At 40.9% G+C, this 13330-nt stretch overlaps 1 protein-coding gene across 5 annotated transcripts; it reads left to right on the top strand.

Moving 5' to 3' along the window:
- Positions 1-320: 320 nt before the first annotated feature.
- LOC145551138 (uncharacterized) lies at positions 321-2826 on the top strand. 5 transcript variants are annotated; one of them, XM_081605321.1, is made up of 4 exons: positions 321-1975; positions 2068-2225; positions 2508-2649; positions 2735-2826. In XM_081605321.1, the coding sequence occupies exon 1, from the start codon at positions 366-368 to the stop codon at positions 1233-1235; it is 870 nt and encodes a 289-aa protein (XP_081461447.1). In that variant the 5' UTR covers positions 321-365; the 3' UTR covers positions 1236-1975; positions 2068-2225; positions 2508-2649; positions 2735-2826. The 5 variants fall into 3 exon arrangements, with proteins under 5 accessions (XP_081461447.1, XP_081461449.1, XP_081461445.1 ...); XM_081605319.1 differs by having other exon boundaries at positions 2065-2225; XM_081605318.1 differs by having other exon boundaries at positions 321-2225.
- The last annotated feature ends 10504 nt before the right edge of the window (positions 2827-13330 follow it).

The raw sequence follows: 13330 nt of genomic DNA, 5'->3' as shown, positions 1-13330 counted from the left end.
GTATGGTTGACAGCTTTTAACCAGTCCACAGTTGATACACCAACCTTCACTCAATTACATACATTGTCCTCCTCCCTGTGTTTTTCCTGACCGTTGGTCTGCTTGGAATAACTGAATAACTGCTGTAAAGTTTGTTTTAATACAAACTTCAGTAGTTTTCTAGTTGTTCTGCTGAGGTAGTGACATCAATTTTTGACATCATGCAAATTGATGTCACAAAGAGAATTTATGACATCACAAAGGATCATAGACATTGTGGGAAAGCAAGTAGAAGGATTGTCACCTAACAAGAGTTAGTGCGAAAGTTCTACAAGGTAAGAGACACATATTGAGCAGTTTTTGGATTATCTAGAGAAAGACTAACAATGAGTGAGAGTAGCCCGGCATCTTCTTTTAATGAGATGACACAGCAGACTTTAGCTGTAGAAACCCGGAAGCTTCAAGACATCTTGAATGAAGTAAAAATGATGTCTACAGAGACACAGAAACTGCTCAACGCAAACCAGGAGCTGAAGATTCAAGTTCAGACTTTGGAAAAAGCTGTACTTGAAAAAGACACTTTGATTAGGCAAAAAGACGAGGATTTAGAAAATCTGATCAAAGAAAATCAAAATTTAAAGGAAAATAACAGCACCCTTGAGGAGAAAAACGTTGCGTTGGAGAAGAAAAACGCAGTGCTAGAGAAGGAAAAAACCACTCTACAGCAGAAAAGCACTGTCCTGGAGAAGGAAACAATCTCCTTCACGTTGATGAGCAGTGTCCAGGAGCAGGAGATCACCGCCCTGGGGGAGAAATGCACTGCCCTAGATCAGAAAAACACCTACCTGGAGCAGAAAAAAACATTCCTAGAGAAGGAAAAGACCACCCTGGAGCAGAAAAGCACCGCCCTGGAGCAGGAGAACATTGCCCTGGAGAAGAAAAACAGCGATTTGGAGAAGAAAAACACAATCTTGGAGAAAAAAACCAACACCCTGGAGAAGGAGAACACCGCCCTGACACTGGAAAACACCGCTCTGGCACATAGAAATACCACCGTGGAGCAGTACTGTACCATCTTAAAGCAGGAAAATGCTTCATATGAGTGGATAAATGCTAACCTGGAAATGAAGAACACCAGCCTTGATCACAAATGGAAAATCCTGGAGGAGAAAAAAATCATCTGGGAAGAAAAACAGCTCCCTGCAATATCAGAACACAACCCTGAAGAAGAAAAGCACTGCTCTGGAGCTGGATAAAACCACCCTGGAGCAAAAAATGGAACTCCTAGAGAAGGAAAAGACCACCCTGGAACAGGAGAACGCCAGCCTGAAGCTGAAGCTGGAAAGCACCGCTCTGGAGCAGGATAACTCAACCTTGAACCTGATCAACGCCGCCCTGGAGCAGGAGAACACTGCCTTGGAGCAGGAGAACACCGGCCTGGAGCAGGAGAACACTGCCTTGAAGCTAAAAAGCACCACTCTAGAGCAGAAAATAATGTTGTTGGAGCAAATAAACACAGCCTTGGAACAGATAAACACAGTCTTGGAGCAGAAAAGCACCACCCTGGTGCAGAAAAGCACCGTCCTGGAGCAGAACAACACCGTCCTGGAACAGAACAACACCGTCTTGGAGCAGAACAACACTGTCTTGGAGCAGACAAAAACTGAACTGGAGGAGGGTTACACATCCCTGCAGGAGGAAAATGACATCCGCTGCCAGATAAACACCATCTTGGAAAAGCAAAACAAAGACCTGAAGCTAAATCGCATCGTCCTGCAGTTGACAAGCACAGCCTACGTTCAAGAAAACAGAATGTTGCAGCGTGAAGTGGAACAGCTGAACGAAAGACTGGGGGTCTTGGAGGAGCAACTACCTGAAGAGGAAACCGACGAAGACAGCCAGTCTGTTTCAGGCCAGTCAGCAGGAGGAGGAGTATTCAGACGTGCGGTCAGAGGCTTCACCAATAGACTTCTGAAAATATGCAGAACAACCTGAGGTACTGGGTTCAAGCAGGGTACTTATAAATAGAGAAGTGTAATCTTGTCGTGGGTTCCATTGGCCTCCCGGTTCCTGTTCTGCCGCCAGCAGGTACTTGCTCAACTGCTAGTGTCGTAGGTCCAACTGACCTCCAAGCCAGGCTCAGGAGATTGGCTGGGAGGTCGATAGAACCTGCGACAATGCTCAGGAGGTCGGTCAGGACTTGACACATCCCCAAGGTTCCCACTCTGTCGCCAACACCCACCAAGGTACAAGCTCTGCTGCCAGCGTCCTCCAAGGCTGCTGTTCGCCGGCATCCTCCTCAGATTCATTTGGTGTTTCTTAGCTGTTTCCATTTAATTCTGCCTTGTTTTCCACATCTGTTCTTCATTGGTGATTCTAATTATGTTTATTTCTTGTTTCTAGTTTTCCTTTGTTCTTGTTTAATTAGGTTATTTTAGTCTCCTTACTCCTTTGTGTTTGTATTTTGGTTGTTTCCCCTTGTGTAATCTTCCCCCCTTTCCTTTGCCACTTTCTTTATCCCTTCACAGTCTGCTTCCACTCCCTCCACTCACACCTGCTCATCAGCCCAGGTCCTGCACAGTGGTGCACTTGATAGCACTGTTGCCTTGCAGCAAGAAGGTCCTGGCTTCAATTCCCAGCATGGAGTTCACATGTTCTCCCAATGCATGCGTAGGTTCTCTCCGGGTACTCCGGCTCCCTCCCAAAGTCCAAAAGCATGACTGTTGGGTTAATTGGTTTCTGTACCCATCCTTAGGTATGGATGTGTGCGTGCATGGTTGTTTTGTCCTGCCTCTGTGTTGCTGGCGACCTGTCCAGGGTGTATCCTTCCTTCTGCTAGAGATAGGCACCAGCACCTCTCCTGACCCCACTGGGACAATGGTGTAAGAAAATGGATCGATGGATCATCCACCCAAGGTCTTTTCTGAAGCTCACAACCTCCAGTATTTAAGCACATCGTTGCCGGTTCGTCTAGTCACTTTTCTCATTTCTTCCTGGTTTCCTTGTGATCTACCTGTGTCTCCAATTTGTCTTTGTTTTGCACTTATTTTGTTCCCTGGATTTTTTTTTTCATGTTTGTAAGTTTGATTATTCGTTTTTCCATTAAATATTCTTAAATTAACTACGTCTCTCACCTGGTGCACTTGGGTCCACTTATAATCAAGGGGTGAAAGTGAGGGGGTACGGGATTTAGCGGGATTTAGCGGGGGAAGCAGCACCTGCAAGAGAGGTGAACGGCTGTCTGCTGTAAAACATCAATGGGTTCACTGTGCAGCCGTGAGTTCACCCACTAATCAGCCGTGACTGATTAGTTTTTCAAGAACAATTTAAAACACGACTTAATCAGTTAATGACTACCTTCTTTCTCATTTCATATTGTTTCTGAACTGTTCGTGCTTTGCCAGAGCAGCGGTGCAATACGTTGATCGCGGAAGGTTTTGAGTCGATCTCGGCACGACAGACTGAACGCAGCCAGGAGGCTGAGACCAGCACGTCCTCTGGCTCTTTATGAAACTTTATGAAAGAACAACAAACAAAATCAACTAAACATGTTCAAATTAATGACCCAATGAACAATCTCAGTAATTATTGTTTCAACAAGATGTTGCGCAATTCTGTGCGTTTCGGTTCCATTATCTAAATAAATAGCAGAGCAGGAGTTTAAAATTAACTAATCAACCACCTCTTTGTTCATGAGAGGTTTATTAATGATCGCAAAATAAATATCAAGCCTGCAAACCTATCGTAACGGACTGAATGTTGTATTTTTAACGTAATCTCTGGTCGGCTTGTGGAGCGCAGGAGGTTGCCATGGCAACGAGTGTGTTTAACCCTCCTGTCGTCATCATTTCCTGTATACACCCTGTGTCCTCCAGGTCAAAATGACCCGTCTTCACTAAACCCCCAATATAAGCAGCTTAATTGAATTTTAAACACCAAATTTCATCTTGTATATTGTCATTCACCACAAAATGTGTGAATACTTGAGTTTTCCCTCTCCACTTGAATTTCTATAGCTTAAGAAAATAAAAAAAAATGTGCAAAAAGGAGTTTTGAATGCATTTTTATTCATCTCAGTGACTCATTTTCTTTTACTTTTCTCCAGTGAACAATTTAAGAGAATGTACAATAGAAAAATATGAAAAATAACATAACCCATTCAATTAATTAGCACATGTAGGGCAGTATGCAAGTGCACAGCCTTTGCAGATATATTTCTTACACATGCAGCACACAGTATGTGTTTTACAGTCCTTCTTTTGAGGGCAGAACTGACATCTCTTCCTCTTACTTGGCTTAGCTGGAGAAGTGGCTGTGGTAGATGGATCCTCAGGTTGATCAGGAGCTGCTGCACTCTGAATAGCTTTCACAACTGCTGCTGAGGCTTCTGTGCAGGGGACATGCTTCCTTCTTTCAATGAGTGGAGTTACAAGTGCCTTTCCTAGCTGCTCCAGGAACATCCTCCTCTTGTTGTGCTTACAAGACATCCAGGTTGGGTTGATGTCTCTCCAAATCACAAAGGCATTGTAGGAGGACACATCAATGATGTTGTGGAAGATGACCAGGGGCCAGCGGGCGGTCATTCTTCTGCAGCTATATGTTCCAATCACCTTGTCTAGGTTGTCCACACCTCCTTTGTTGCGGTTGTGTTCCAGGATGATGATTGGCTTCCTGTCCTCACGATCACTAATGTCGCCGTCTTTGTGCAGTGTGCTCAGAAGAACTACATTCTTGTTTTTCTTTGGGAGGTAGGAAACTAGGGTGGTGGTGGGCGTGAAGGCAAACTTTGAGGAGAAGACCTCTCTCTCCTTTGACGCAAGCAGTGCAGGTGGGAGCTCAGGCTTGTTCTTTCGAACTGTACCAACCATGGTGATCTTCCTCTTCAGGAGCTGCTGTCCGAGTTCATAAGAGGTGAAGAAATTGTCACATGTCACATTGTGACCCCTCAGTCCCTCTGTCACATCAAGCACAACTTGCATCCCCTGGTTCTTCTCTGGGCATCCACTGGTTGACTTCCCAGTGTAGACTTGCATTTTCCAAGCATAGCTTGATTTGGCATCGCAAGCCACCGATGACTTGATCCCATATTTTGCTGGCTTGCTGGGCATATACTGCCGGAAAGGACAACGACCTTTGGACAAAAGACATTAGCATCAGTGATTAGTATCAGTGTCACAGAAAACAGTCAAAGAAATCAATAGTGAAAATCACTTTTATTACAAATATGAAAACAGATTACCTCTAAATGGAACCAGTTGCTCATCCACTGTTACATCAGGCCCTGGATGTAGAGGTAGGGCAACCGCTCCACCCACTTGTCCCATACCTCTCTTATGGCTGCAAGTTTGTCTGTCACACGTCTTGCTGGTCTGATTCACGGTCATCAAATCGTATCAGTCTTGAGAGGTGTGAAAGAGTTTGAGTGGCATTGTGGCTCGGAAAATTGGCCTTCCACTCTCTGCATCCCATAGACTAGCTGCAGCCTCACCTCGGGACCTGTATACACCTTTATAACCTCTTGAAATAACAGGTGTTCTTCTGAAGTCTGCGAGAACACCACCTGATTTGCCTTGTTTACTTCTGCTACTGATTGATCTGAGACACAACTAAAACTTTGTTACATTTTGTGGTTTGTAAATAACTCTGTGACCTTGATTTCAACTCTATTTGCCTCACGGGTCATTTTGACCCGAAGACCATCTTTGAACCTTTTTTTGTACAGCTTACATGGAAATGTGAATAAAAACAACATTTAACTTTTTCTATTGTATGGGCCAGATTTTTTAACTTAAAATCTCAAGTTAAAAAAATAACATTTAGGGGATTTTTGGGGAGGTTTTAACACAGTGGCGGGTCATTTTGACCCGAAGACAACAGGAGGGTTAAATGACAGAGAGAGACGGAGAGTAAAGAGAGTTGATCACCTGTTCAGGTTGTTTTACCTTTGCTGTGTAGTTTCTGAACATTCAATAAACGACAAACTTGGACTAATTACCTTGTTCTTTGTGACTAACAAACATCAAACATGGTATATATGTTTCATGAAGTATTTAACAAACAAATGGCTTCTGCAATAATTATGTGAAATTAAATTAATTCTCTAATATAAAAAACAGTTTGGTGCGGTCGAGCTCAGAGTCTGAGAGGCTTGTCCTTTATCAAACAATTTAGTTTTTTGCTTCTTGTTTAGTGGAAATATTGATGTTGATGAGATTTTCTCCAAAATAATAACCTTTTTCAACCTTTATAGATCCACTGTTGAAAATGAGGCTCTAACATTCACAAATGACAGTGAAATAAAATCCAGTCCAACATCTGGTTTGACACAGGATCAATAGAACCAGTTTAAAAGCTAAATGAATGGTTATATGCCAGGCATGGAAAACTGGGATGCACTCCATGCCATGATGTTCAGGATTTAGGTCTCATGACATCTCAAGGTGTCAACATTGCAGCCAGTGGGCTGAGAGACATACAGCTTTATTTTGTAGTAATTCAAGAGCTACCAGCTTTTATCGCTTTGCAAAAAAAAATTAATCAGCACAGAAACTCCAAAGCACACAAAGAAGCTTTTTTTTGTGTCATAGTACCCCCCAACTACTTTCACCCCTGGTTCTACCTTCACAGTCTGTGCTGGACGTTTGGCTGTCCTCGGGTATCAGTGGTATTTATAAAGAGTCTAATTGCCCAAGTGTCTGAAAAGTGGAAATTTGGAGAGTAGCTGGCTAATGAGCAGCCTTCAAGAGGGTCAGTAGTTAGCCGAAGCAATGGTGAGAGTGGCTCTGTGGTAAAGGTCGCATACCTTCAGGGGAAAAAGGCCACAGTATGATGGGTGGACAGAGAGAACGGGGACTGTCCAATATTTACCTGGTATTAAGCAAAACAACTGGACTGTAGAGAAAATACAGCAAAATTCCTTTTTGGTGAGAAAACATTACCACTTCATCAAGAAGTTGCAGCAGAGTCCACTTGTAAACAGTCTGTAGATACAAAGATCTCCAAGGGTAAACAGAGACGTTGTGGAAAGTCGATGCTTGACTGATCTCTCACTAATTGATGCTACAAGACCAAAACTGAGGGGCCGGTTTAATTAAATCCCTGAAATAACCTCGAAGATCTCTTTCCACATCTGGGTGACAAATCATACCCATTATTGACACATTGCTTATTTGAGAACATGGAGTTACATGCGACTAAATAAACACCCTTCTACTCTTGTCCGATAACTGGGAGAGAGAAACTGCACCTTTGAGTTTGATTTTACATGTCAGGGCCTATTGATGGTGATCTGGACTTGACAAAGTGTAAAAGCTATCTATATTTACCTTGATGCATACAAAAAAGATACAAAAGTTGTTATTCATTAGAAAACTGTTAGTGGAAAAGCAACATGTAGCATGGCTTTAAATACTAGATTTGAAGAAAGCAGCAGTCACTTTCTGCTAATGGATTTTATTATTTTATATGAGTTTGCACAATGCCAAATAGGAAATACATCATCAATGACCTTAAAGAAGCAATTATTCCTGCCTATCTATCCGGAAAGAGTTCTAAGGTCATTGCTAAACAATTTAAAAACAATTATTCAAAAGAGAAAATTATTTGTCAAAATCTGAAAATATCTGAACTTGATGTTCCAGCAAACTTACCCCAAAGTTTAGACCGTAAAACGGTTGGAAACATAGCAGAAAACCCAGATCCTGCAAACCCCTCTTAGAATGTTAAATTTCAATGTTTATTATAGTGCAATTTGAAGACTACGTGCTGCTTATTTGGAAAATCTGTCCAAAGGAAAAACATCTTCATTCTAGGAAAGATATGGCCACATAATTTCCCTGAAAAACCCCCAACAAAAAACAGAAGTTATTGTTCTTCCTTCTGTGCTAAGCACAAAAACAAGCAAACAAAGTGGTGTGTCCATTTTGTGTCTGCTGCGCGCCCAGACTGGACCCACGTCAGGTTCTGATATGACCGAGTCCCTAATTAAGATACAGGCTGAGCAGCACATGCTGTTGGTCTTCCTGCATTAGAGAATAAGAGATCGACATAAAACAGAAATAAACATTCTTCAGAGTTTTGACCACAGTGGACCGGCTTTGATTCCCCGACGGAGCATCCAGCTACTGCAGGCGAACATGCATCATGTTGACACAGGGCACACATGCAGTCAGGTCAGCAAATGATATGATCAGAACAAGTGTTTACATGCACACCACTTGGATTATCAATTGGCATAAACTACCCCTCTCAATTGGACGTTTATTTTGATTACTTATGTCTATGTAAACATGCCTGCTGTTTCTACATAATAATGGTGCTTTTGAATTAAGCTTTTCCAGGTTTTGTTTTTTTATTTAAAAATAAGGACATTATATTATTTTTCTCTGCCCATATTTATATAAATAGTAATCGGTTTTAGTAATTTTACAACTTGCACAAAATAGACTAAAATAATTTTTATTTTCATTCACAAAACATTAGAAACAAAAGTTTCTAATGTTTTTGCCTTGATTATAGGTAGTATGTAAGGTATATGCTCTCCTAAAGTGCTTTGAAAGTAACAGGGTGGAAAAAAAACAGTCAACCTAATTAAATAGAGTGTGAAAAATAAAGAATTTCCCAAAAAGCCTCACTACACAACATAAAACCACTCCACTCCCCACTCTGAATGTGCAGGTTTTAGTCCAGCGCTGGAGCAGGTGGAGGAGGGACATCATCAGCCACAGTCAATAAACCCATTAAGTCCATTAGCATAGATGCTGCTTTGCTTGGCTCTTCTTTCTCTTGTATCTTTTTGTTATTCTTTTACCTTGCTCACCTTTCTCCTCATTAAGCTCTCACTCTTGGTTAACAAGAGGGAGAAAAACAATCCCGGAGCTTTGGTCTGTGCAAGCTGAAAACAGAAATTGGAAAAGTAAAAGCAGCAACAGCCTGTTAGTGATGCAGCAAGAGGAAAACACTAATGAATATGTAACATATTCCTCACCCCTCTTCATCCCGTCACATTCTCTTTGTGTGCCTTCCTTCGGTTTTTATGCTTCTTCGTTTTTAGATTTGCTCATCCCTCTGCTTCATCAAAGATTTGATTTATCGACGAAGGAGGCTTCGTTAGAATCTAAAGGCGGAAAACCAAATCCATTATCAAAAGGTTATTTACAAATAACCAACAAATAATTAATTCTCTTCTGTTTTTGTATTATCAACAACACGTTTTGGTAATAAATGAAACACAATTTTTACAGCTACCCGAAGTCTATCATGGTCCTTTTTAGTTTGTTTCATTCTTCATAAATGAGCAAGATTGAATGAGAATCACAAACATATAGATGTGTAATATTCTACAAAATCTAAAAAAGAACATTTTTCACTCACTGTTTAATTGGAGCTGATAACGCAGCTCAACAAACGATGAAAACCGGGACCTGTAAAGACCGACGACTACAATATGTCGCTTCACATGCCATCACAGCTTCAGAGAGTATAACTGTGCTCATTTATTGCTGTCAAACTTAACATTCAGATCACTCGTTTATTTTAATTTTAAAAGCACAACCCAAGGCTTGCCATGATTTAATCTGGCTCTTTTGAAGGCACAGCCTAATGCACTCATAACTTGCATTTATTCAGTCAATAACACAATCAATTAAGAAATGTCATCTTGATTTTTCCTGATTAAACCCCTTTATCAATCAATAAATGAATAATTCTCCGTTGCCGAGAAGACTCACTTGTGAAATTAAAATCCTATTTTGTTCAAGAGGACCAATTACACAATCACGCTAGAAGTCTTCAATGTAGGTGCTACAAAGAGACAACACAGCCGACTGAATGAATACAAAGCATATTTTGAAAAATGCATATAAATGATATTAGTTGGCAAAATAGCTGTAGCATTTTAAAAGTGCTCCATAACATGATTCTTTTATAATACTGTTTGAACCAAATATATGCATTTCGTATGTGAGCAAAACGGATCTGCTTTCTGGTTCTCTTCAAAACCTAAACAATAACTCATATAATAATAATATGAGTTGGAAGCAGATTTTATCATTTAATAATTTCTATATAAATACCAAAATGAGTGCTGTCAACACTTAGGTGCTGATACTTTTACCTGAAATAAATCAAATATCTTAAGAATATAAACTGTATAATCCCTCTTCGTCTAAGATGATTGGAGAAAATCTCACTTATGATCCGATCGCGTGTGTTTTAGTCCTGCCTGTGCTTTTTACAAGTCTTCCTCACTTTCTTTATAGCTTACTTTTTCAACTTTCTCATCTCAAATACACAGACACACACACACACATTCACGGAGTCAGACAAGCACACGCAGAGTTGTGCTGGACCTGTCTGCCCCCCAGGGGTGTGAGCAGTGGTCAGAAGGGTTCCTGGACCCCCAGCTCCAATTAAGGTCAATTGGTGAGAGGATGGGAGGGAGAGGAAGACGTCACCACAGACAGACAGACACTCCAGCAGAATATCAACAACATTCGCTTTATTCGGCTTCAGTTACGTTGATTGCAGTTGATTGTACAATTTGTCTTGAATATTTAAGTGACATTTCATAAACCAAGCACCAACATTTACTGTAAAAATATTATGACAAAAATGCAATAAAAAAAAGACATTGTTTTTACACTTTGTCCCTCATTTCATGCATCTAACTAAAATGCCATTGTGACCACTGGCAGGTAAGAAAATAACTGAATATTTTTTATCATAGCAAGTGAACATTGGTGATGCGTTTGTTGAAGGAGATTGTAGAGAGTTTGACTGTGATGGTTAAATGGTTACTGTGTATTGATAACGCCAAAACTCCACGACTTCAGTGGAGTCGTCCTTACTGGTCCTCAGTGGTCAGTGAAGAAGCAGTGGTGAACCAGAAACGGGGTCACGGGTGAAAAAGCTGAAATAACTGATGCAGTTTTGGTAACCATTAAATTGAATTTGAAGCAAGGATCCCTAAGAGCTGCACGTCAATTAAAATCAGTATTATGTGTTTTCACTTTTAAATATTTAAACACTAATTTTGGCTTTCAAAACAAAAATGACATTTGTAAAGTGTAGCAATGCATAGAATGCTAAAAGCGGTATATTGGTTAAACAGTGAGTACAATTGAAGCAGGTGGCAATCCTTCCAGAAAATCCTGTTTCCATGCATCTAAAGATGCCTCCTCTCAAACTGAAGATGGTATGACAAGTGTTTTCAGCTTTTCAGCCTAAGTTGCCCATCTCCCTCCAGGTGTTGCCCATCAGCAGGTAATTTCCAGACAGACAGATCCTCCTCCTGTTGTGTAGCAGATGGTGCTAACCAGAACATAACGTTGCTGTCTGCCTCCTCTTGTCAGCTCACTAATCAGATACTTATGAACAATAATAGACTTCTGTTTCTCTTTTAAACATTCTCTGTTTAATGTACTTGTGTAAAAATAGAAAAATAATTTGAATGTATTTTTTTCCCCTCAATGATAAAAACCATTTTAGCTTTTTTTTTTTTTTTTTTTTGTGAAGCTGATTGTATTCTTATCCTTTTGCTCCTGCGCTTTTCCGGGCCAGTCACCCTGTAGAGTGAATCCAGAAATAGTTGTGATTCAAGTTCCTAGCGGCCCCCAGGTTTATCAGTTATCCCCTCCAAACCCTGCCCCATGTCACAGGGCTCTCAAATGGATCATTTTTCCCTTCAGGCTCTGCCAGGCTGTGGTTGGCCAACACGGGAGCCATTTATTTCCTCTGCAGCATGCTGAGAATAATCTGGAGTGTGCGTGTGCATCGTTCTGTTTGTGTGATGGCGGCGCGGGAGCAGTTAGCAGAATCATGCGGAACCCAGTTGCCGGCAGGCCAGCGCTGGCAGGAAAGGCGAGGTAAGGTAATGCTCTGTGCAAGAAAGAATCTAGCATGATTTAGTAGCACCGTCAATGAGCCAGGCAAGGACAATGGTTCACTCGAGCTTGGTGGAGAAATAAGGACAGGGCTGGGGAGATGGGACACAGGCTATGAAGAATATCAGGATAAGGGGTGATGTAAAAGAAGGGTGGGGGGGGATTACTCTAAGTGTGAGCCCGAGGATATGGATTGGGAAGCGGCCAGCTAAGGCATTCTGTAAGATATGGTAGATGGAGGGAGATTTTTCACGCCGTAGGGATGAGGTGGTGGAAGGTGGGCCTGTGCTGTGGAACAGAGTCAAAATAATAAATGTGTTTCTGTATAACCCCCTGATTATTTCTATTATGTAGTCAATCTAATCAACTCTATATTAGCAGTAGTTTTGATGTCAGAATCCTTATCGGGCTAGGTTGACACAGCTGCTGCTCTATAGTGGCTAATTAAGTGCGACACCTCTATACTTAGTTGTACGTTAAATACTTCAAGTCCTGAAGTTACGTGGTCTCATATAAGTGGATTTAAGATGGACGAAAGACGCCACATTCAACAAAAATCTTCTGCCTGAAGAGCAAACTACAAATATTTTAATAGTGCTTTTTAGCGTGATACTCTTAACCTTTAAAGAAGTGAAAGTTCTTTGAAGGCAACGATGGCTGGAACAATGCACGCAGCAATAACTAATAAGAGGAAAACAATGTATGTGTCGCTGGCATAGGGGCACCTCTGCATCAAACAGGTTTCTCATCATTTGGTGGAACATCTTGTTTGTTTACCATCCCCCCCCCCCTCCCCCCGTTCCTGTTGGCTCATGCTCCTCCATCTCCATTTGTTCACTTATCTAGTAATTGAATATCTTTTTTCTATTGCTGATGATGCAGCTGCTCCCCTTGGAATTATCTCATAGAGCTTTATCTTTTGTTTTGCAAGACGGTAAATGTCCTCAAAAAGATTGCTTGAGCATTACGTTTATTTAAACAAAATAAAATATAATTGGCATGTCAGTAATTCAATCCAGTTGGTGCTTTTTTGTTGTGGGAGTAGATACAAGGTGCAGATTCTTGCTACATAATTATTTTATCATTTACATTAAACAAGATAAGAGTTCTTGGTACACAACTTTGCTGACTTGAGTTGTCAAAATGTTTTTTTTTTTTTTTTTGTATATAATGGAGAAAAACAAGAAAGAAACAATAAGTGCCTATGAGCTGTTTCGTCAGCTACAAACACCAAAACATCTTAAGGACCTTCACCATGAAATGCAAAGGAATTTATAAAGCTCAATAAAGCTTCTATATCTACAGCTGTGAAGAATTAAACCAGCTAAGATTATCTGTAAAAATATTAGCAAATTATACAAGTCCCATCACACCTCCACCTCCGCTTCACTATGGAGATGAATTGAAACTGAAAACCCACTGAGTCCACACTAGGTGAACAAAATATACGGAAGAAAACTACAGAAACA

The sequence above is a fragment of the Poecilia reticulata genome, chromosome 3 (genome assembly GCF_904066995.2).
Source record: "Poecilia reticulata chromosome 3, P_reticulata-male-v2, whole genome shotgun sequence".
NCBI lineage: Eukaryota > Metazoa > Chordata > Actinopteri > Cyprinodontiformes > Poeciliidae > Poecilia > Poecilia reticulata.
This window is presented reverse-complemented; position numbering and strand designations above follow the sequence as displayed.

Bases quoted from the DNA above. Each gene is read 5' to 3' on its own strand.
- LOC145551138 (XM_081605321.1), top strand. From the start codon at position 366: ATGAGTGAGAGTAGCCCGGCATCTTCTTTTAATGAGATGACACAGCAG.